General features: G+C 35.9%; 1 protein-coding gene across 3 annotated transcripts in view; it reads right to left on the bottom strand.

Moving 5' to 3' along the window:
• The window catches only part of CORIN (corin, serine peptidase), a 118,162-nt gene that overhangs the window by 26,794 nt on the left and 65,255 nt on the right, over positions 1 to 26,113 (bottom strand). For 2 of the 3 annotated variants that reach the window (XM_015862236.2, XM_015862238.2), the window contains 6 exons: positions 23,657 to 23,770; positions 18,229 to 18,336; positions 13,934 to 14,044; positions 12,919 to 13,035; positions 8,573 to 8,671; positions 2,859 to 3,090 (listed from right to left, as the gene is read on the bottom strand). In XM_015862236.2, coding sequence (XP_015717722.1) covers positions 2,859 to 3,090; positions 8,573 to 8,671; positions 12,919 to 13,035; positions 13,934 to 14,044; positions 18,229 to 18,336; positions 23,657 to 23,770 — 781 coding nt within the window. The remainder of the gene's footprint in view (positions 1 to 2,858; positions 3,091 to 8,572; positions 8,672 to 12,918; positions 13,036 to 13,933; positions 14,045 to 18,228; positions 18,337 to 23,656; positions 23,771 to 26,113) is intronic. The other variant, XM_015862237.2, reaches the window with a different exon arrangement.

Here is a 26,113-nt window from a genome sequence, read left to right as displayed (position 1 = left end):
TTCTGAAGACAATAGTGTCTCATCTCTATACTTAGCAATGCATTCAATTGTACCTTTTAGATCATACCTTCTACACCTTTAATTGCTTAGACTTTCTACTGCTGCTTCAAAGAAAGTTCTCCTTTGTTCCTGTATTTTGAAAAATATTCAACCACAGGATCCCATCCACCTCTATTTTATTTTCACTTTTCCTTTTGTCATTTTTAGCTTGCTTTGCATTAAAGCTGAATTTTTCAGATCTTTCTTCTAGGAACAGCATATCCTTTCATGGAAAGCATTTTGTTCCTTTCACCATGTTGCCTTTAATTTTTGACCTGTTTGTTGTTGTTGTTGTTTCTTTATTGTGTTTGTTTTTCCTTTTCCTGCAAGCTTCAAGAAATGGAGTGACCAAAACCTAGCATATAGGTCTATTTAGGATCAATTAAAGGATCCTTCTCTATTCTTATCTGAGAAAACAAGACATCATCATTCTTCTCAAATTTCATTTTGCTGGGGGGATTATATGAAGGAGAGCCAATGTTTTTCTGCACCAGGTTATTCCACATTGATGTCAGCAGCTAGAATGAAGACATTAAAGCTGCACTACATTGTAATTGCTGTGTATTTTATTTACCACACACTCTGCAAAGCATCTAGCCCATAACTCTAAAATGATGCTTTTACTCTGTTAATAGCTTCTGAATACAGAGTACAGGCTGAGTTCTATTAGCATGTCTACATGAAATGAGACAAAATGTACTAAAGAAAACAGTCATGCAACTGCAACCTAGCTAGTCAATGTCAATTCATTCATATCTAGTTTGATATGACATACTTTTGAATTTCCTTTAAGATTCTTCTCAATATCAAAAAGCCTGACTCTCACTATATTATGACCTTAAGTTTCTGAACTGCAGAAATTATTTTATTAACTGATGTCTAAAAACAAAAGTAATAATAATACCGTGATTAAATTAAAAATAATAATTAAAAAAATTTAAAAAGATGTTGTTAGCTGAAACATCCAAGCTAACTCTGTCATTCACATGTTCTCAGTGCATTCAACTTTTTGGACAAAGCTGGCCTTTTCCAAAAGCTATTGCTTGCCATTCAGTTGTAAGTCTGTGGTGAAAGAATTAAAATGTAGGTCACCTTAAAAGTTGTGCTTATCTCAGTGCACATGGAAGCCTACTGAAACTCTCTTAGGGAAAAATGCCAATTCGTAATGTTTTTATTTGTTAAATCCTTCCCACATTGCTTACTGAATTTCACTTACAGAACTGGGGTATCAGAATACTAAAGAAATTGACAGCAGACTTGTGGATTTTTTGTTTCTAAACTCTTTAGTCAAAACTCATCTCAAAAAACCTGCAGCTGTTGCGGCACTGTCAACAAATCAACAACTGCATGAGTGGACAAGGGAAGAAGCACTGGTGTCATTTATCTGGGTTTCAGCAAAGCCTTTAACATGGTCCACTACCAATCCTTCTCTCCAATTTGGACAGAGATGGGCGGGTTGTCTGATGAACAAGAAACTGATTGCAAGATCTTATCCAGAGAGTGGTGGTTAATAACTAAATGTCTAGATGGAAATCAGGGATGAGTGGTATCCCTCAGGGGTCAGTACTGGGACTGATGCTCTTTAATATCTTCATCAATGACACTGACAGTGGGATCAAGTGCACACTCAGCGAGTTTGTGGATGACACCAAGTTATGTGGTACAGCTGAGATGTCCAAAGGATGGGATGCCACCCAGAGAGACCAAGGCAGGCTTGAGCAGTGTGCCCAGGTAAATCTCACAGGGTTCAAACAAAGCCATGATATGTTTTTTTCTTAGTTCCTCTTCATGTTTCTGTTCAATACTTTAAATTTGAAGATTATTACTGTATTTCAAATAGATTGCAATACTCCCTAAAATCTGTTAACTAGGTATGTAGCTGCTAAAGCCTATAATTTAATTTTTGTCTCTCTACATTAAAATGAGACCAATTTTTTTTACACATCACAGTGAATTCTTTAAAAAAATAAAAAAATAAAGAGTTGGTTTTCAAACACACAAGGCTGAATCAGAGCTTGCACAAACTAGTCTCTAACTTCATGCTGTAAGTAATATTATCACATACCTGGTACGTCCCTAAGTGAGAATAAATATCTTAAATTATCTTAGTACATTTCCCCACATCTCAATATCAACTCATAACAAGAAGGTATATGTCACTGGACAAATAACATTATTTATGTGTCAACAAATGCTACATGATAGGAATCCTTAGGAAATGCATTGCAATTTTCATTGCACTAGGTATTAAATCATTAATATGGGCAGGGAAGACCAAGAAAAGAGAGAAACGCAGTATAGGAAGGAACAAATCTCTTTTGGTATAAACCTTAAAAGCACAGTGATATTAATTGATGAGGGTGAAAGAAAGTTAATCTGACATTATATTTTATGACAATCCTCTAGTTCAGAAATATAAAATGCATTAAAATCTTCATTGTTATTAATAGTATTTGGCTCTGGCTTTCCGTAAAATGTTATACAAATGCAAATAAGTATTATGAGAAATTTCCAAATCTAATTAATTCATTCTACATTTAAATATCTAATATAATAGTGCAATTCTAATCAAACTGAAGTGGGAAATTCCCCATAATAAAATCCCACATTTTATTATGTGGGTATATATCCCACAATGTCTATACATTTTGACAATAAATAGAACTGCTGTTCCTCTCCTTGTTTTAAATACTTCAGAAACCTCTTCCTGCGGAACTGCAAAGTAAAATTTCTGGCATATTCAACAAAGGCAGAAAAATTAGAAAGATTAATATGACAGACAATGACAGTTAAGAAATAAATGTAGTGTAGTATTGTACCTGCAAGGTGGGATCCGTTGATTTGTATGGGGGTCACATTTTGGTACTAAGATTGTACAGGCGAAAAACATAAGGTACTTGTAGCAGTTGGTCTGAACCAGGGCTGGGAAGAGAGAAGATTCCCAGCTGACAGAAGCTTCTTTCTGAGTCCTGTGCCCCAGGTAGTTTGGGTAACTAGTGTAGTTGTAAGGCAAGTTCATACAGAGTTCCAAAGTAATTGGTTCACACTGACCTTCCACAAAAATAAAACCATTTAAAAAAAATTAAAATTAAGAAACACATTTCAAGTTTAAGTGAATTATAGAAGAAATCGCACTAATACACTTCCTACTGGTGTGCTACACTACACATCTCATACTGAAAGGGCAATTATCAAAGATAATGATAGGATGATAAGGTACTTCAGCTTAGAAGCGACCACAGGAGCTCTGTAGTTTAACCTCCTGATCAAAGCACAGTCAGCTCTGAGAACAGAAAAGGCTTCTCAGGTCTTTCTCCAGTCAGATCATGAAAATCTCTAGGGAAAGAGATTATAAATCTCTCTGTATATAAAACAATATTATTTCCCTTTGGTTTTGTTCTTACAGTATAAGATCTGCAAAAATCTTGGAATCTTCTGATATATGAAGGAGGAATGGGGACAAATTGCATAAATATTGAATAAAAAGATCTGAGTGGGAATAATTTAATTCAAATAAGATATAGGTACTAATGGAAATGATAAACAAGGGTAAAAAAAAAACCAAAAAAAAAAACAACAGGCTACTAGTCCATATGATTACACAAACTCCGGCTATATATAAGAATCATCAGTTTTTAGGTGGGTTATTCAATATTGAACTGTCGGAACAGTTAGAATTTTAAAAGTTGAGCAGATTTTGCATTCCTTCCCAAATTTGCAATCAATCAATTATTTTATTTTTTTTCAGTTTTCCATCACATCAGAAAACAATGTACAGAATTTCAGTTCAAACTGAAATTCAGTTTTTTATTTAGTACTTATTTTATTTAGTACTGAGACCAATATGATATTTTAAGTCATACATACATCACATTTAGTGCTTAAATGAAAATTTAATTTTACTTACTTTAAAAATATGAGAAAACGTAGCTTGAGAAAAGTATACTATTTGTAGGATATTTATTATCAAAGACTGTAGATATTTGGATATTACTGAAGAAAGAGTATATTAACGTTAATACTCTCCACCACAGAGTTGCTAATGTCAGTTGCCAGCACAGTATGTGATCAGATTGCTTAAGATTCATCAGTGAATTATTGAGTTAAACAGAGGAAATGGCCATTGTTTCTTGGACTGGTATTCGCTATTATATCTTTTTTAGTACTTACCTCTCTCACGTGAGGAACATGAAGCTCAGTTTGAATACAGCTTATCTCCCTACTATGTCCTTGCATACTGCCAACATTTAACTATTTCTGTTGTCTCAAACCACTTATTCCCAGTTTTGCAGTGTATGAGATTATGGTCAAATACACCATTTGTCAAAAATTCTACTCATATGGAAGCCATTTCCTTTTCTTCACAACGAATTTTATAGCATCATAGAATATACTGAGTCGGAAGGGGAAAAGGCTGCACTCAGATCAGTTCATTCTTTGTGTTTCAGTTTTTCCCCAGTAACACCTCATGATGTTTACAGGATTTTACATACTCATCAGTTCTTCCTGAACACAAAACTACACGCAGTGCTCCAGGTGTTTGTATAACATAACATTTTCAAGAGCAAAGGGTAGAAATACACAAGTATTGTTGTCTTTTCTGCTATGCCTCACATTTATAGTGGCTTAGGTAAATAACAGAATAAAATCTAGCCTTTTGAAATGCTGCTGTAGAACAGCTCTTCACATTTTCATTGTCATTACAAATTTTCACACTGTACTTAGAAAGATTCTATCAAGTTCTGTGCAAGTGTAATGATAGGTTTGAAAAAACTACCTTGAATCTTACACCCAATACCCTGTAATCACCAACCAGAGTACCAATCAGAACACATACTCCATGAGAACTTCTGATTGAATTTAAGAACTCCTAATGTTAATCTTTCCTTCTGATGTCGACCCTAGTTTCAGAGATCGTGCTGCTCCATTTACTGTACAACTGAATAAGTGGGGAACTAGGGATAGAATCCATTGTGTGTTATTCTAATGTATTTATAGCTATTTTTAATATCTCCATATTTTATTATTAAATTGTACTACCTGCTATGCAGGAATTGGTTCCAAACAAAGGAGTATCATATATTATACTAGATATGAGGATATGTTGTTCACTTGTAGTAAGCCTGAAACTCTCCCAACTGCAATTTCAACAGAAGTGAGCGGAATATTTCAGAGAATCACAGAATGGTTTGGGTCAGAAGTTGTAGGTCATCTGAATCCAACCCCTACTCAAGCAAGGTGACCCAGAGCTCTTTGCCCACAGTCACATCTAATGGCTTTTGAAGATCATGGATGAAGACTACACAGCCTCCCTGGGCAAACTGTTCCAGTGCGCAGTTACCTGAAAAGAATTTCCTGACATTCAGGCAGAACATCCTGTGTTTCATCTGGTGCTGATACCACTGTAAACAGCCTGGATCTATCTTCCTTATAAACATACATCTCCTCTTCAGATATTTGTTCTGTTATCCAAAATATACTGTAACCAGTTTACGAAGCCAGCCTAAACTGACTGGAGATATCACATACTGAGAACATCTATCATATTCAATATTGCAAATGCGGCCTATGCTTAGCCAGGAATTTTCCAACAAAAGACATATCTTAGTTAGAAAATGATGCTTAGTCAAAAATGAGAAATTCCAGGGGAATTTTTCCATGGGATTTATCATCTCTTACCAAAGATGAGGTAACTCTAGTTTTACAGCAAAGCAATAGTAATATGTAAAAAAGACCACAGTAATTCCAGATGTTGTAGCAGAAAAATCTTTTCCAAATACACTAGCCATTCTATTTTGTATAAAACACTACATATTTACTGGACTGGATTGGGAAAAAGAGAAACAATCCAAAAGTCTAATTCAGATTATGTACTATTATGTATATTGATAGCCACAGACTACTGACCAAAATATGGTGAAAAAATATTTCCACTTAAAATGTTGTATTTCTCCTTGACCAGTATGTGTATTCCACAATACATTGCTTGCTGCTCAGCAGGCAAGCAACAATCTTCCAAAATTGTAAGACAGGAAAGAGAAAATGACTGAGATAATTCAATGAAGATAATTCAGATTTCAATCAAGAAAATTTAAATTACTCACCTTTTATTAATTTTTGTTGGTGGTTTTTGTTGTGGTTTTTTTTTGGTTTTTTTTTAACTGGCTTATTAGTTTTGTGCTATATGGATACTTTCCATCTCATTCCATAACACTTTCTAGATACTTCTTGAAGAACAGGTGAGTAAATTAAAAGATACAACAAACCTACTGTTTCAGTAACAATGGAAGATTTCCTCTTACATGGATAATTTGGTTATGGATATAGATCAGAGGACAGGCCAACTCAAGTGATGTCAGATTCCACAGTAGGAATATGCAACAAGATCCCTCTTGAAAAAGAGGAGGTAGATGAATACACCTTTAGAGAGCTAGGGGATGCCTCACAGTTGTCAGCCCTGGTACTTGCGGAGGATTTTAACTATGTCAATATCAGTTTGAAGGACAACAGTTTACTCTTAAAGGAGGTCCTCCTCAGAGCACAATTGAACATTCCAGTGTGTACCAAGGAAGATGGCTGTCTTGGCTAAACATGTATTTCCTGACTGAGCTGAAACTGTAAGAGAAAATATACGGAAGACAAAGGACTGAATAGGGAACTGAAGATGGAGAGACATTTCTCAAGCATACAAGGATGGATCTCAGAGCTCAGCCAAATTTGAGCCTACTGGGAAATGTGAAGAGTGAGAAGATCTCTTTCAAGTACACTGGCAGTAAAAGGAAAGGTTGAAAAAATGGGGGTCTGCTGGTCAGTGGGGGAAGGGACTTAGTGATCAGAAGCATGGCCAAGGTACTCATTGTCTTTTCTATCTCAGTTTTCACTGGCTAACTTCACTGAAGGCCTGGTTTTTATCATCTTCAAAAGGTCATGGAAACCCTGGCATCAGACTGGAAAATAAGGGCAAGAAATGTAGCTGTCTTTAAGAATGGCAAGAAAGAGGATTCAGAGTGCAGCAGTCCAGCCATGCTAGCCTCAGTCCAAAGGAAGGGTATGGAGCAAAGTCCTTCCGGAAGATGGATGTACATGATGAAGTAAGCGTGACTTGGAACAGCCAGCATGAATTTATCATGGAAAAATTATGCTTGATTATCCTAACTGTTATCTATGACAAAATAACTGTAATTTGCTTGTATTCAGCATTGGGGAAAGCATGTCCGAAGTATTGTTTGGTTTTGGGTTTCCTCATTCATGAAAGACATTGACATACTGGAATGAGGTTGGTGGTGCGCCACCAAGAAGGTTAGAGACGTATGTTAGAAACATACAGTATAAAGACAGAGGCAGCAAAACCAGGATCTGTTCAGCCATCAAAACAGAAGACTAAGGGGAGAACTTGTTGCTGTTAACAGTTATCTAATGGAAAGTTGTAAAGCAAATGGAGCCAGACTTTTGGAAGTATAAGGTACTGTACTTGTATACGGCATAAGATAGCAGGTAAAAGACAATTTGGAGCTCAACAAATTCCAGATCCACGTAACATAAAGAGAATGTTACCATCAGAGAGGCTGGTCAAACAGGTTGACCAGAAAGTCTCTGGGATTTCAGTCTATGGAGATACTAGAAATTCAGCATCATGAGATCCAGGGCATCATTACCTAGGTGGCACTACTTTGATCAGGAATTTGGGCAATTGTTCTCTCTGTGTCCATTAGAACACCATTACTCAAAGGCCCTACATAACATAATGCAGCAACATGATAGGTAGCATTATCCAAACAAACTAGCAGTACCAAACCATAAAGTGCAATAAGTATTTCTCAGGCTTACAAACCGTTTACAGGATATGTCCACACATTTACACATTCATATGTAAGTAAAGGCAAGCTTACATTGGCCATGTGCTAAAATGTCCCGAATTGAAGTTTTAACTTAAAAAAAAAAAAAACCTTTCTGAATCTAAAGTTACAACCTAGTTTAAAGGGCAAGTGAACAGTGGGCTTGAGAGGCTTGCATGGAGTTGTATGGTGCAGGATTTAGTAAGAAAGATACACAGACTGGAGTACCCTGATCCTCTACAAACATATTAATTAGAAGAATAACTAGATTATCCAGACTTAATAACAAAATTCTTCCTTGAGAAAGGGGCTGAATCTTCTCAGACTACTAAACACAGCATCATGCTTTCCTGTGTTTTTAACATAAATCCTTATCTCACATAGACTTTGTTGTTTACTTTATGTAAACAGTGAGGTTGATTTGGCATTAAGAAAAAGTATTACTATAAGTATTCTTTAAGAACATATCAAAAATTCACAAAAAGCAAAAAATATGTCAGTGTCAAATATTGTATTTCTTACATAAGGATTTATGATGAAACTTTTGTTTCAGCCTTGCCCTTTTCAACAGTTAATCATCACACACCGTGACATTAGATAGTAAATAAAAGTATTACTTACTGTGCCCTACCCTGCATCTTCATTATATGCTAAAACACCCTAAAACAATGACAGTATGAAGCATGTGACCTACTTACTGCAGTTTGTCTGGCTGTTTCTCATCTCACAGAGAGAAGTTCCACATGGATCAGGACAGGAAGTACATCTCTGGTCTCCCTCCTGACAGAGGGTTTGACCTGAGAAAAATAGAAATTTACTATTCTAATGTTGTACCAAGCTAATAAAGAAGACTGAAGCATAGTGATGTGAAAATACAGAGACTCATAACAATTTGTTATTTCCTTTATACAGTTGAATAAGTTCTCTACAGTTTTGAAAGTGCAATAAGTAAGGGTAAGGAAAATGAGTGTGCAAAGCTGTCCAAATGCCACTTTATCCCTGCCCTCGATGCGACACCCTATATTCCCAAATCCTGACAGAGAAGTATGAGCTCTGAAAGCCATCTACTATGATCTTGCCTGTGGCAGAGTATGAAAGGTCACATAAACTGGATTTCAAAGAGAACAATATATACAAATTAAAAGAGAATATTCTCAGGGAATTATTCTTCAGTGCCAGACAGTTGATCTTTCTCTCATTTCATGATTGTTTTTGTGGGCAATAAAACTATCCTGAAAAAAGTTGGCAGAGATGAAGCTTTGTTGCCCATCTTTGGCTAGTAAATAATAGTAATAGTAATAATAATATACCCATACCGCATAAACTCTATGATCCTAAAGATGGATGTTAGCATGACCAAAAACCAGTACTTCATCTAAAAGTTTATGAACAAAATTCCTGGATATCTAGTTTCTTTAACAAACTCTTGGCTTTCTGTCTGGCTCATAGCAGTTCTAGTTTCTTTCCAAGCCATTAAATTCTCTCTTGCAAATGGATCTTGCAAAATTAGTAATTTATTACTTACATACCCAGAGACTGGAATAGTTCGGATTTTATCATTTCATCCTCCTTGAAATGGTTTACTGCAACAACTGCTTAGTATTTCTATTGAATTCAGCCCATGAACATCAGTCACTTACTACTTCCTTACATTGGGGATACATAAGACACTGTAGAAACCAGTATCCTATCCCAAAGAACTGATGCTGCAGTTACATTTTTCCTAATTCGGTGGGCTTACTTTCCTTCATAAGTGGTATCTATCGAAATAATGCAAATACATTCTTCTGCTGTAGCAATTGACCAGGAGAATTTGATTGCAAAATTGAAAGGTAACGTAAAACCTTTTTGTTGCTACAGCTATCATGAATCTTCACATTAAAATTCATTTTAAAAGTTTGCTTCATCTCCTTCTTATCCTATGGTGGAAGTTTCTCAACAACTTAAAATTCTGTGTTCTACGGTGTAGATTCTTCTGATCATAGTACAGCTAACAATGAATTTCTATAAACACATTACCCTGCATTTTGAGGGAATCACAGAACCAGCTGTGAGTACATTCGTATTAGATTTCTATTTTCACAGAATGAATGGCAGAAGTAATGTTAATAGATGACATACCTTACCATGTCTGAAGGAAATTAATTTCCCTAAGGCGTGTGGAGGAGACTGTTTTTCTCATTTGGGCATAGATAAAGCAATGTTAGTTTGTAATTCCTATATATGTATCTTTGTACTGTTACACAATGTCCTTGTATCCTTATACAGACATGAATTCACATTTCTATTTTGATTTTTCATATTCACTGTGCTTGTAACAAAATGACTATTCCAGATCACTTTAGTCCTAACTTCACTGCTTCTGCTAGACATTTCAGGTTTTTAACTTACACTAAATAAAAAAAGTTCTCTGCTTCGTATGTCCTAAGACACTTTCTCTAGTTGCTGAAATCAACTGCATATGCACACATGTACATAACACAAAAGAAAGTTGCAAACTAGAATTGCCCAGCTTTTATATGGACTATGCAAGGAACTAAAGAAGTCCAAATTCTGTTATAAGAGATTATTCTTTTATACCATTGACTCAAAGCTTGCTGAAGGACACATGAACAAGTCCAAACAAGTCCTGATCAAGGACTGAGAAATCTTTTGTCTGAGGGACACAGATGGACAAGGCCAGGGGCAACAAGAAAGAGAGATAAGCTGTAGAAGAACGGTCAGGAAGCAGTCTTTTGTGTGGACTTATCTCGAGGAAGATGGCCATCTCAGGGGATGCTACACATGACTGTTACCCAAGCACCCAGGGATGTCACGTAGGCAGGAAAAGGAGGATAAAAAAAGGGATCAGCAACCATGAATTTTGGTTTCTGACATCAGATTCCTCACATTGTGATGCCTGCATGCTTAAGAAGACCTGAGACCTGCATGCTGAAGAACAAGGTATCTGCCATAAGATCCCTCACTATAAAAGTCCTGCTTGCTCATGGACTCTCTTGGGCCTGCTATCCAAGGCCTGCTGCCTCCCTCTTGGACTTACCCTGCAGCTTCTTCCTGCTACACACTTGCTGCCCAAAGCTGGCCACGCAACTGCTGCTCTCCCATGCTGTGCTTTTGCTTCAGACCATTGGAACATCTTGCAATGGGACCGCTGCTGGATCCTGGTGGTGACTATCCCTGCTTTATGCAATTCTTGCCTCTTTTTATCTTTTCTATTGCCTGCCTTCCCTTCCCCATCACCCTAAATCATCCACCCTCCCCTTCCCCATCTTCCTGATTTAGTTTTGTAATAAACTGGTCAGATCAACATTTGAACTGTTGTTTCTTAATCTCATGCCGGGTATACATATACCAAAGAACTTCTTCTCCCTCCTATAAATTGGAGCGAGACACCTGTCCACATATTCTCAGGGAAATTTAGGATGTGATTGCTTCAAGGAAGATTTCTGCTCTATGGAATACTGTGAAATATCAGACAGAGATTTCTGCATTTCAAGGAGCACATAATGGAAAAAATGCAAACATTTTGTATTAAAAAACTTTGAGCACTGCAATTTAATGCCAAATGGAAAAGTCTTTTAGTATATGGCGAGATTATTGATTGCATAATTATCATATATTTCTACTCTTCATTTAGCATTTTTGATTTTTCATCTGTTCATTGCATACCCTCAAAAAAACTAAAAAACCTTAAATATCCTCAGGAACAAAAAGCAATTAGAATCACATTATTAGCTTCTAGCCCTGATCAGGCAAGTGACAGTGAAATTCTCTTTTACTAGGGATAAACAAATTTAAGAGGCTTAAACTGGGTGAATTTTAAAAGCTGGAGTGTACCTGCTTCTAGAATCCTCTGGATAGTTTTGTACTTCTCAGTTGATCTTATTCTTCTACTGCATTTATCTCATATTAATAATGATCACTTCATTATCAACCAAGAGAAAGAGAGAGTTGAAGGTATCATGGAATAAAACTGAGGATGGACATCCAAAATGATGAAGAACACACTTAAGTATTTATTTTGTGAAATTAGGTAGTCAGAAATAAAGACAAAACTTGATCCTTGGTTTTTAGATTGCTACAGTTCAATCTGAAAGAAATTTCCTGCAAGAAATTTTTCATTCTCTTCACAAATTGCAGAGACAAATGATGATAATTGAGTTCCTCTTTTGAAATGGAGATGTTTAAACTAGAGTAGGAAGATCTCAAAACATAACAAGAATAGAGGGGACTCAGTAGAAAGGATTTCTCTCCCAGACTAGTTTATAAGGAAATAAAGTTGAGGAAATCACAGTGTAGCCATTTTTTGAATAGGTTGTCCTATTACCACTATGCCTAAGAGCATTAAAGTTGTCTACAAGAACTAAATTCCACTGTTTCTTAAAAGTAAGTCATAAGAAAAATACATTATAGATTATCTCACTGAAAGAAAAGCTGCAGTTTGAAGCTTTTCCAGAATAAGGACAATTACATGTGAACAATACCTTAAAATGCTGAAATCGTGACAATCAAATGTATTCCATGACAAAATTACTTGGAAAATCACATTTCAAGGTTTCAGAAAATGCTTTCTTTCCTTTTCTTTTATACAGTCATTCACTACACTGAAAACTTTATTCCCACGTAGTATCTTTTAGCCACACTAAATCATCAGTGAATGTGTAAAACCACTTTTCTTTGACTCACAAATTCTGATGCAAATAAGATCGAGAACATCCCTCCCCATATGATACAATTTCCTTGGGGATCAGTTTCTAACCACTTTATGCAAAGGGGATATCTATTCTTTATTTCAGTAAACTGCTGATCAATTCAGGTAACCAAATGCTATGCTAAAAATATCACCTCAATTCCTTCAGTTTTTTAATATTTGTAAAGACTAATAAAACTCTGCTAACAACGTTGTGAGAGCAGAGGCCTGACAGCTTTGAAAAGTGTTACCTGAAAGGCAGAGGAATTCTATTTGACAGACAGTCTTAGCTAATGGTACTTTAGAAAACAGACAATGCAGGCTCAGTAAGAGTAAAATGAGATATATCCTTACTTTCACTGCAGTTTTCTTCATCACTTCCATCTTTACAGTCATTGTCTCCATCACACTTGAATGCACTAGGAATGCACTGTCCATTTTTGCACTCTACCAGACCCTGACTATGACAAGCTGGAAAAAAAGAAAAAATGGTATCCTGATCATCAATTAATAAAAGCCTCAAGTATTTTGAGCATCAGAGTGAAGTAAATTTAGGAGGAGCTGATAATTCTGCTTAGTACTGAAGGTCACTAAGCAATATTCATCATATGAAGGATATGTTTCAATAACCAACAGCTGAGCTTTAACTATAGGAACTGAAACCGTACATGTCAGGTACTAGCAGCAGCCTGAGATGAAGGCTCAGCTGTTTTCAAGAGAAAAAAAAAAAAAAAAAAAAAGGCATTTTTGTTGATATAAAACTTCTGCTGACCAAGAGTAGTTTCTTAGATTCTAGAGAAAACTGTAGGATAGTGGTTGCAAAATCAAGCACTGAAAGGCAGCAAGGTTCTAGAATAAAAAGTTGCATAAGCATGTGCCTTATGGCAACCTTAATCATACCAAAACACCAGCTAATTCTCCAATACTTGATTTTGCAAACTGAATCATTATTCTTGTAGAGATCTTGTGCAGGTATACAGCATCACTGTTGAAGCAGACAGAAATCACACAAGATATGATAAATAGCATATAAACATACCATAAGGCTGTAACAAACTCTGAATAACTACAGCTTAAGAGAGTGTATGCTTTCATTCATTGTTGTTACCAGGAACACTAGAATTAACTAAAGACTAATCTGCATCTGACAAAAAAGCTGAAACACAGGGCAGTGCTGGTACTTCTCAACATTACTAACAAACAGTTGATTTGCTGCAACCAGAAAAATCATCAGCTACTTGCAAAATTGTGGAATCAAACGAGCTTGTGATTTTGCCATACAAGCAGCACGTAGGAGTACTTCTCATCTTAAAATTTATTTTGATTCTTACAGAAAGAAAAAACTCATTTAGACATTAAGAGAACTTACAGCAATTGATTTCATCTGATTTGTCTATACAGTCATGGTCACCATCACATACCCAGTCAGCTGTTATACATCTTCCATCTCCACACTGATGATCAGTCATTGGATTACAATCTAAAAACAAATAAGTAAATAAATAAAGTAAAAATCAAAACCAAAACAAACAAACTATAACTGGAGAATAAAATACCATATGCATAATTCCTGTTAGTGGACAATTAATTGTTCTATGCACACAAGCTATGCCATTATACAGGTAAATTACAATGTTTTATACTCCTTCAGGTATTTACTTTTCATATTTGCAGATAATGGTTAAGTATGTTTGGAATTCTACTTACTAAATTCTAGTCAGATAGGGATGCATTCATTCTTCCTCTCAGGTCCATCCTGAGAGAAACCACATCTCTCTCAGTTGTTTCCATTTGCAAATAAACAAAATTCTAATTTACATACAACCAGAATTATACCTGCATTTTAGCTTTGGTGTCACAATTATTCTAAGTATGAAGAGTAAAACATTTACCACATAGACATTTTAGTCATTTCAGACAGTGAAGATATAGTTGTAAAAATCCAGCAGATTAAGAAGGAAATATTCACAATGTGCAGTATAAGCAGAAGAAACCGCCTCCACTCTGAACCCAAAGGGAGCCACAGCTCTGGCTCTATTCGTATATATTTTAGTAATGTTACCATGCTAGCCTGGATCACACGCTTTTTTACAAAGGACAGCCAGGGTAAGTTCTTCCTTGACCACAGAATAACGTGGGGACTTACTTAAAGAATTGTTCATAAAGTACTCATATGGAAATATTTAAGGATTAAAGTCAACACTTGGCTGTACGCATAAAGTATATTAAATAATATAGTATGTTCAAAATGCCTAGTAAACATGGACAAGCTTGCAGTGAAAAGAATTTGTACCAATTAAATCCAGCAACTGTTGTTCTAATTTGTGATTCATTTAATATCTCCAACTCATGGCCAAATCGGCTAGGTTTATTTATAGAGTCTTCTTCAGCCAGCTGATCCACTTTGGTTAACTTCACACCAGAACAAATAAGGAATACAGACACAGTCCTACCTGCCACGTCCCTTCAATTTAGCCTGTACAAAAAGTTAGATCCTTCTCTTACACTGTATCTCAACAAAGGAGTCAGATTAATAATTACTAAAGCCTTTAATCAAAACAGATTTAAGGAAGAAAACACAAAACAACCAATGACAACTGACAGTAATGAAAAGCCCTTGAGTATTTTTATATGGGAGAAGAAATACAGAAGAAAACTCAAAAAAAAAAATGCATTCTGATTTTTAGTTTCAGAGTTCTCTGTGTTTATCCTAGAAAAGTAAAAGAACAACAACAACAAAAAAAAAAAAAACCAAAACAAAACAACACACACACATAAAAATAATATTTCAACTTTTAAAGAATTGTCTTAAAGTTAACATTTTTGTCAGGTACAATGCTAGGAACATAAGCTATAAAAACAAACAAACAAAAAAAAAGGCTATCAGAATTTTCAAATATCTACATATGAAGATTATTCTTTCTTATGGCAAAACGTTTTTCCCCTATGAAAATAAACACGGGCAGAATGACAAATATATTGAGGCAGAATTTACAAAGTCAATTCAAAACAGAATTCAAAAGAAGTACAACTGTATTGTCAAAATATGCGAATTCACAATGAAGCCTGTGTAAGAACAGTTCAGCTCTGAAACCGCTGGCATCACCAGTGTGTACCCTCTTATGTTTTACTTTAGTCTCAGTCAAATTCAGCCAAGCTAGCAAGAATGCAACCATAACATCTTTAATAAGTTAAAGAGACTTCAGAGACTTCAGGGATTTGGGATGAGGTACACATAAAGGTAGTGTTTTCCTTTATCCTTCCAGTTGCAGAAAATGATATTGGGGAAAAAAATCGGGGAATGGTTACAAAGTACTGTGCCTGCTTGGATACACGTTTCTCAAAGGAAGATTTGAGAGATTGTATCCTAGTGAGGTCTTTCATTCTGCTCCACAACATGCTGAGCATGGGTACATTTTAGCACATTGGAAATGTTTCTACAATGCAGGCAAGATGAGGAATAAGCAAGACATGTTCTCTCAGCCCCAGAGATACAACGTTATTGGCATAAGGAAGACTTGAAGGGAAGAGTCCTACAACTGGTGTGCTGCGATGGACAGCTGTAATAGGCTTTTAAAAAGGGACAGGAAGGGCAGGAGAAGCAGAGGTTGGCATAGTATGCAATGGGAGGGTTGGGCTGTATGATACTTGTCATCAATGATGACACTCTTGAGAGTCTCTGGACAAAGATTAAGGAGGAAAAAAAAAAAAGCAAAGTGTATGTTGTACTGGGAGTCTACAATGGACAACCCAGTCAGGATGACAAAATCAATTAATTATCCTATAAGAAAATGAAGGATATCTCTAGAACAGCTGCCTGTGTCCTTAGGGGTGAATTCAGATTCCAAGACTTTAACTGAAAATACTGGCACACTGTAGATCAATTCTTGGTACACGTACTAAGGGAACTGATTAGGAAAGGTGCCCTTGCAGATTTGTAGTTTGTAAACAAAAAGGGTCTTCACGAAATAGTGGAGTTTCAAATCTTTTGGTGACTTAAAAAATTGCTAGCAAAACACTGGGTGTGGAAAGAGAAGACTTCTGGCTTCTCAAAGAACTGCTTGGTAAGGTTCCATGGGAATCTGCTTTTGACGTACTAAGGTCCATAATCAAAGGTCACATTCAAAGAGCCATCTCTAAAAGCATAGAAAAAGACAATTACAGCATTTCAGAAATCAAGTAAGCAGAGTAGAAAGCCTGCTTAGCTGAGCAAGGACCTTCTTTTAGAACTCAGTCAGAAAAGGAATGTGTACGAGCATTGGAAGCAGTGTCAGGGAACAGGAGAATACAGATATGTTGTTCACCATTGTAGAGACAACATTCATGCAGCCAAAGCTCACTTAGCATTGAAACCAAACAGTATTGTAGAGGACAAAAAGAAGAGATTTTTTAAGTATGTTAAGAGCAAAAAGAGGATCAAAGGTGACATTTGTCAATTACTTTATGGGGTTTGACACTTCCCAAATAGGAGCAAACACAAAGCAGAGACATTTAATGCCTTCTTCACCTCTGATTTCAACACCACTGATGGGCCCTGTGACCCCTGAGATGGAGAACCATTCTCTCATCCATGGTAAATTTGTAGCTGAACTTGTGCAAGATTTTCTGTTCCAGTTGAATGCACATTAAGTTTATGGGCCTCAATGGGATTCATCCAAGCATACCACGAAAGTCTTGCTTAAATAACATAATTTTCTTTTGTGACAAGATTATTCACTGATTTGACCCAGGGAAGCCATCAGATATAATCTTTTTTATATATTTTTTATTTCATCAAGGCTTTTAATACTGTCTCTGACAGTATCCTTCTGGACAAAATGTCCAGCATACAGCTAGACAAGTACACAATACAATGGATGAACAATTGGCTGACAGATTAGGCTCGAAGTTTCATACTAAATGAGTTTGCATCTGTCTGGAAAGCAGTTAATAGGGGGATGCACCAGATGCTCCATTTAAAGTTTTTTTAAATGATCAGAACACAGGAGAAGAGAATGAGGAGAGGTCTCATGGCAGCCTACAGCTTCCTCATGAGTGGGATGGAGGAGCAGGCATTGATAATTGCCCTCTGGAGACAGTGGCAGGACCTGAGGGAACAGCATGGAGCTGTGTCAAGGGAGGTTAAGGATTAAGAAACATTTCTTCACTAAGAGGGTGGTCGGGCACTGGAACAGGCTCCCCCAGGCAGTGGTCATGAAACCAAGTCTGCCAGAGTTCAAGATGTATTTGGAAAATGTTCTCAGACATGCAGTTTGAATTTGGGGTGGTCCTCTCTAGAGCCAAGATTTGGACTCAACAATCTTGCATTCAGATGTGGAGTCCTCAGTACAGGAGAGATATAGACCTGCTGGAATATACCTAGAGGAGGGCTGTAAAATTGCTCTAAAGAATGGAATACCCTCTCCTACAAGGGAAGGCTGAAAAAGCTGGAGCTGTTCAGCCTGGGCAAGAGGAGGCTCCAAAGTGACCTAATAGCAGCCTTTCAGTGTCTAAGGGGGAGTATCAGGAGATAAGAAAACTGTTTTTACTTAGCTCTAAAACAGTAGCAAAAGAGTATCCTACTCTTTTATTATTGATATTGCTATATTTAAAATAAAATAATTTAAAAGAGAGAGAGAGAAAAAGAGAAAAAGAGAGAGAGAAAAGTATAAATATTTCATTTACCACAGTTCTGCTCATCGCTAAGGTCTCCACAGTCATCATATCCATCACAAACAAAGGTATAATTGAGGCATTTTCCTGTGTTACAATGAAATAAATCATCACTGCAGTCTGCAAAACAAAGTTTTGTAAAATGTTAACATGATAATGGAAGGGTTTCCTATAAAACACAAACAGTGGAATTTATTGATTTAAACAAGACTAGACAGAGTTACCTTGTTATTTACAGGTCTGCATTGTGTATCAGTTTACTAGTTTATTAGAATCTAATACAGAAGAAAAAGAAAAATCATATATATTTTTTTACATATTTACTTTAGTTTCTACCAATAGTTTTCTGTCTGTATGGTCAATACAAGTTCTTGTGCCATAAAAAGTGTATATTATTTTTCTTGCTCTTCTTTCATCTTCCACAAACCAGTAAACACAAGGCAGTCATCTGGGAAAAATTTCGTAAGACAGTAAAGAGAGTACTCAGAATGTTTTCAAGCTGTTGAAGGAAATGAATTATGAAAGATAAGAAGGAACTGGAACATTTCGTTCTGGTTGCAGATTACATTTTGGTAAGCAAGGAAAGAATCAGATGAGATGGGAGAAAACTGGATGCCATTTCAATCTTTTTGACCAAGATGGTCATGACATGAGATTTCAAGGCACAGATGATTTGACTTCAGATTATATCTGATGGCACCGTAGAATGCCTTTTCCAGTAATAAATGTACTGTTAGGAATTAATGACTAATAAGTTAAGAATGTGAATATTCAAGGTGGGAGGAAATCAGAGCGTATATTGTTTCCAGAATGAAAGTTATACCCCAAATCTCACCATGACCACCCGTTAAAGAATGAAATATTGTTCAACCATTTTGTAATTCACAGTCAACAACCTTATGAAGAAATATATTCATTCTCAATTACATCTTATACATCATTATCATCATTTGGCTTGAGCACAAACCTGACACAAGTTATTGAAGAGTCTGGTTTTTAAGTAAAGCTTTTCCTAATCACGTGAAATATTTGTTTTCTCATGTTACCAATCACACACAGACATATTATTGTGAGTCAAAGATAAGTGAGTCAAACAAAATAGTCCAAGTTCATATAATAACATTCATTTCTTTGCTTTTCATTCTAGAATTTTTTTTAAATTATTTTATTTTTTTTCCACATTAGCAAAGAAGTGAAGTACAGTTCTAGCTTCCTAACAGTAAGTGAGGAAAAGTGCTCTGGTTGCAGATAAAGAACAAAATGTTTTATCAATTTATACACACAAAGTTATCACACAAGGTTGTGATTCTCACAGACTAGATTCCTAGAACTGTCCACCTGATGTGGTTGTTAGACAGAGCTGAAGCTACCCTACTTTTTAGACTTCCTTAGACCTTACATTGGTTTCAAAGGATTAACTTATTTCAACACAGTTTTGTGTCTGATGCTTTCTTATCAAGGAATTCATAGAATCATAGAATTGCCTGAATTGGAAGGGAGCTGAAAGATCACCTAATTCCAATTCCCCCGGACCTGGGGAGGGTTGACTAGATGAGTTTGCTAAGGGCCATCCAATCTGGTCTTCTTAGCACTGACAGCCCTGAGCAAATTCAGCTTTTCTTTCTATGGCTGAGACCTGCATTAAGGTCTGAAAACTATACTGAGAATGTCCCAAATACATCAATAATATAAGGTTCATTAAAAAATAAAAAAAATTAAAAAAAAAAAAAAAAAGTGGGATCTAGTTGAGAAATAGTGGAGAAAAGAAAGTAGAGTGGTGTCTGATCCTACTAGTAATAACTTTTGATTATGCACAGCTGCAAAGTGGGTGGGCTAGTTTCACTGTCCTCCTGTAAGCTTTTCCTTCACATCTGGATTTTCCAGGGTGAATGTTAGGATACAGAATATCTGGGAAGATTAACTCCCCTACCAGTTGAAGCTATGCCACTGTGTAGCTTTTTTGTGCCTTTTCTTACTTGACACATGGATGTTTGTACACAAGATCTTTCCTTCACTGCATAAAAGAATTGCTCAGAGGGCAGGTATCATAGCATGCATCTCACACCTCAGCTGTGATGCTCAACCACTAATCAACATAGTCCGGCTACCATTTATCTCCTCTTGGCGTGGGGCTCCTGCATTCAGGATTGCACAGTGATCTGGTTTTGAAAGAACTGTGTCCTTCTCAGTATATTACACACTGACAGGTGTAGCACTCACCCAGAAGGTGTGCAGTGGGGTTTTGAACCCTCCACATCAATGTATGCCAGGTATTCCACATCCTGAATGAGTGCTCTAATTGCTAGGTTTCTCAAGGTTTTACCAACTTGAACTTTAGAACTTGAACAAGCATAATTTCTTGCCCTTCTGCCACAGAAGTATTCATGCTTTCTACTGGTTTCACATCATCTTAGAAAGTCCAAATAGAATTTGTAGCACAATGCAGAAGACAGTGCCGCAGGACATAAAATAGAATACTATTGCAAGGCTGTGAGTGTTCTAGTCAATAGTTTAGCTTTAAAAAAACAAAAACAAAAAACAAACAAACAAACAAACAAAAAACTAAAGGAAAATATGTAAGTTCTAGTTTCATGTAAGCAGAACAATAACCAGCTGAGAGTAGAATTCTAAACACTGCTTGTTTTGAATCTGCAACAGCATGAAGTACTCTGGCAACATTTATCCTTATTGATCAGTTCATAACTCTGGCAGTTTCTGTCCTTCTGTTCCTCTTTCTACAAATGAAACAAAGCTGTCTTTTCTGTGATGCTTTGCTGGATAATTTCACTGCTTAATTTTCATCCATGCCCCCAGTCATGTTTACATTCATAACCTTTGAAGCTGCAGCAGCAACATTTAGAACATGGCAGCACTCAGGCCCATGCAGGGTAAAAAATAAAAAAATAATAAAATAAGAAAACAGATTTCCTTTCAAGGAAATAAACTGCACTTGGAATAAGTGAATATGAAAATCTTACACTCTTTACATATATTTCCATCAGGGTATTGGTAATCACACTTACTTTTACAAGAATAAAATGAGTGGTCTGCACTTTTCATCTACAATCAGCTCAAATTGAATTTCGGTAATGATGGGACAAGCCCAGTTTTCGTAAACTTAAATACAAATCTGCATTCCATACTCCACAAAAGTCAAGTATATTTTAAAGACGAGGGGTTTTTTTGTTTTTTTTTTGCATTCAGCAACCCTTACATCTCTGTTCACATATATCTCATCTTCATGAGTTACTATTGGATCATATGTCCTTCTGACCACTAAACATATTCAAATACAGCTTTAGTATTTAGTATGTATTTTAAAAATACATGTATATTACAATTTGTTATGTTTATTTTAAAGAAAAGGAATAGATTTCAACATACAGATTCTGTCACCTCTAGGAGTAAATAAAACCTTAATTCAATAAAGCACTCTATTCAACAGCATGCAGTGGCACATGTGTGAACAATCATCTTTGACGAACAAGAAGAAACCAAGGCATCATGATCACTCAAAAGCTAGGGGGTTTCATACTTTCATTAAACACAATGGATACTGGCCTGGCCACTTGTACACCTGCTGGAGGTGAGATAATAAAATCAGTGAAAATGGCTGCAAGTGAATGAAATCAGGTTTTTGAGGATAAATACTGCCTTTCTTAACTAAAAGATCTTCCCACTAAGTAATTCAAAGCTAATATCCTAAAGAAAAAAAAATAATAACAATTTGATTAATTTTACTTTCAAACCAAGTTACAGGCCAACCATTTATATCAGTCTGTTATACATGTTATAACATAATATGTGAAGTTCAGAATCTTACTGGAATTATTTTGCAGCACATTCTCATATCAGGAAATATAATGGATGGTATCCTTATGTCACAAATACAAGGTTTAAATCAAAATCCAAACAAGAATATTTCAATTCAGATTTTAAAGCATGTTCATTTTTCAAGATATTGTTTTTATAAAATTTCTTATAAGATATATCTTTTCTAAAATCTAAAACATTTTAATGTTTTTTATTACAATTACACCAGCAAACTTCAGCCTTCTGAAATATATCAGAGACGGAAACAGTTCAGGAAAGGGTGGGGAGTAAACACACGATCAGGGCTGTACTGTGGTAGAGAAACTGCTCAAAGAGCATGGAACAGAACTGGCTAAAAAAAAACAGTTCCTGAGTTGATTGGAAACAAATCTTGAATGAACGACCCAACATCAAGGCTACTTTTTTTGCCATGTAACTGACAATTATTTGAAAAAATTTGTCTCCAACCAGGTGATCTAATATAATGTATATATCTGCCTATAAACTTGGTGTCATTTACAGATAGGCTTTCTTTTAAAGGTATTCTTGAATAACTCATGACTTCTATAACTCTTGATTTTTCAATATATATAATGTTTTACACTTGCATTACTATTTTTTTTCCCCCATTTCTAGTGGAACTTGAAAGCTTGACGCTGACAAAAATAAATACTTTTGAAACAGTAGAAAATCCGTAAAACTCCAGTCAAGTAAATGTAGGCTATTAAGCAAAAAGCAAGCTTTAGCCTTATTCGTATTGAAACCCAGAAGAAACTGCAGCCACCACTAATTCCTTGAAGTCTCGCAGATAAAATATACCATCAGCTTTCTTAAAGGTGACTTCAGTAGTCTTGGAATGCCCAGGCTCCTTACATCACTAATCAAAACAAATCCTCTGAGGGATATCTAAATTGCACAGAAATTCAGTCCCATTTCTGATAGTTTGCAAGGTCTGAATGCACAGCACTATTTTGTGGCATCATGTTCTTATGTTCCACATTTTCCTTTCTTCATATTTTCTTTTCATTGTTTTCATACTGTAAATTTGCTCAGCTTTTCTAAAGGTGATAGTGGTCCTAGGATGTTCTTGTCAACACACACAAAACTGGTACTTCATAAACTGCTACAGAGAATGAACTAAGTATTAACCATGTACATTCTTTTTTTCCTCTACTTCACATTATACTGAGATTTATTTAAATAAACTACATTCAGTATTGAGGCCAAGAAAACTTTCTAAACAGATGGTACTGCTTCTGCTACAAAATGAATGCAAAGAGCTAGGAGCAAGACACACCTAGCAGTTTTCAGTTCACTACTAGAACTGCATGCTACCAACTCATTTAAATAAATTGCCCCAAAATATTTATGCTTTCCACATGGCTCCTTTCAGAAGCAGCAGTTCTAAACTGCTAATTAAACATGTTTCCAGTCATAAATTTTAACAGATCTAAAGCATTCTGCAGCAAGAATGGCTTTCTCAGTGTCAACTGAGAAAGTCCAAATGTCAATATAAGCAAATACTGTGCAAAGCTCTTATCCTGCTGCAATAGGCTGCTTTAGTTTTTAGGTTTCTCTGAGTAGATTTGGTACTTCAACAGAACTCTGAAGACCATAAGAAACTTACTGCAATGGACCTCATCACTCCAGTCATCACAGTCATTGTAGCCATTACACTGCAGTTTCCCTGGAATGCAGATTCCACTGGCACACAGGAAACTCTCCTCTCCTCCACATAGTGCTGGAAATGAGCAAAGAATGAATATATGTTAGATTTTTACATATGTGCTAATGAAATAAGGAGAAATTAAAGATATTCAGAAAAAAAATGATATTTCAATTGATACTCTTAGGCAACAAATCAAGTGATTTCAAGCTGGCACTTTCATCTAAATTTTGTTATTTAAAAGACTGAGTTTATCAGTGAGATTCGATCAACTTTTACCTCTAAAAGCACCTCTACAGAGCAATTCTTTTAATGCTGACTTTAGGAATAAACAATAACTTTCCATTAAACAGATGCATTGGATCAAATATCTGATTACTGTTAACAACAACTTGATCTTTCCAGTCTACTTGTTCAGGCAAAACATTACCAGGTAAGAAGTCTTAACAGTGTCATGGCACAGACACTTTCTATATGGGAAGGATTCTTCTAATACTCTTATATCTCAGAACACTAGAAGAAAACCATGACTGCTACTGAATATGTAGGGAATTGAGATACCTATAGAGAAAAAAAACAAAAATGATAAAAATAAGCCATCAAAACCACAACCCTAGAGCTTAGGGTATCCAACAAGAGATGCCTTTGCAGAGTTTTAACATGGTTTTCTAAGCCTGAAATATTATTTTATCACCCTCAAAGAAGACAGCAATCTTTTGTCTACTGACACAAATCCTTGGTTGTAACAAAAACTTACTTGAATAATTTTTTTCCTATTACCCTTCCATGTGAACTATTCACTTGACCATGATTATGCAAAAAACATGCTATTTACCATTTGTGCAATGGAAACATGGTTCTTGAAGTGAAAGCTACCTATGTGCTATATTTTAAAGGCTTCTAATTTCACAGGAAGGTGTTCAAAATAAATAAGAGACACATGGTCTCTGAAAAAAAAAAAAATGATAAAGAATCTCATTCTGTATGATAACATTACATTTTCTTTATTGTAATTTGATTTTCTGTTCCTCCAGTTCTCTGCCTTATACCATGCACCTTCTGATTACTGTGATTAGCAAGCACTATAGGAGAAACAACAGCCTTCCTCAATATGGGCTCTAATTCCCTACAGACCAATGTTTATCTCACAGACAGTGATATCAGTTCACTATGAAAACGAAGATCACATAAACAAAAAGTTGTAATTAATCATACAAGAAAGACTATTTAAGGTCAAAAATGCTACTTTAATTGACTGTGACACATTATATTCTTCTGAACTGGAACTACATACAATTTCCTGTATGTGCAAAGAAGAAAATAGCATAAGCATGACATGGATCAAAAAGAACTGTCAAGAGGAACCATCCTGATTTGTTTATTGATCTCTACCACCAGTACTGTTCTTTATTTATAAAGCGACAGCAATAGTAATGTTTTGTGTGAAAGTGCCAGTATTACCTAGGAGAACAAAAGTAACAAACAGCAAGGATATCATTCCATTTTTCTTAGAGATTGGAAAAACACAGAGTCAGAATCACACATTCATTTCTGAATTGTGAAAAGAAGTGTTTCCATGAGTTTATGAATCACTCTCATTCTCACTTCCTAATACTTCCCTACCCTATTTTGCTTCTATCCATTCTGATTTCCATTACAATCCACTTCTCAGTTTTTTAAGAAGCATCTTAAGACACTTCCTAATGCAAACATCTCCATGTTTTCCTTGGGAACATTTTAGGCAAACAAGGGGAAGAATGAAATCATAATCGTAGCTGTTCTTCTCTAAGCTTTAGCTCTCAGTAGCAAACAGAGGGAACTGTAAGAAAAGTTCATCTCACCTCATGCTGTCTTCTAGAAGACCATGACTGGATACTTGGTACCATACAGTACATATACACTTGGTCCAGCCAGTGTGGTGCATCAGGGCAAGGAGAGCATACACACTGTGAATGATGGCTCCAATTAAATTAACTTCTGCTTTCTACTAAGCTTGTGCAGAAAGAGGTTTCCAGAAGGCTAACAACTTTATCATATCACCAAATATCAGATTTTAATAGAAAAGATAGAATCCCTGTCATATACAGCAAAACAAACAACTCTCATGAAGAAGACGTGATATAAGAAGAACAGAAATGGAAGCAATCCTTGCTAACAAAAAATCAATTTGTAGGTGTTTGCTTCAGACCTTTGCAAGGAAGATTTACAGTCTGGAAAAGCTTCCAAAATACCTTTAAAAATCACCAGTGGCGAAAGAAAAAAAAAAAAAAAAAAAAAAGTGCTCAACCTCCATCTACTATAGTATTACAAATGTCTATGAGGTGCCAAAATCATTTATGTGCTGTAGTTCTCAGCTAGATTACTGGAATGCTAGCTATAGAGGACTATGTAGGCAGGTCCATGGAAAGCTGCAGAAAG

Source organism: Coturnix japonica, chromosome 4 (genome assembly GCF_001577835.2).
Source record: "Coturnix japonica isolate 7356 chromosome 4, Coturnix japonica 2.1, whole genome shotgun sequence".
NCBI classification, from domain to species: Eukaryota; Metazoa; Chordata; class Aves; order Galliformes; family Phasianidae; genus Coturnix; species Coturnix japonica.
This window is presented reverse-complemented; position numbering and strand designations above follow the sequence as displayed.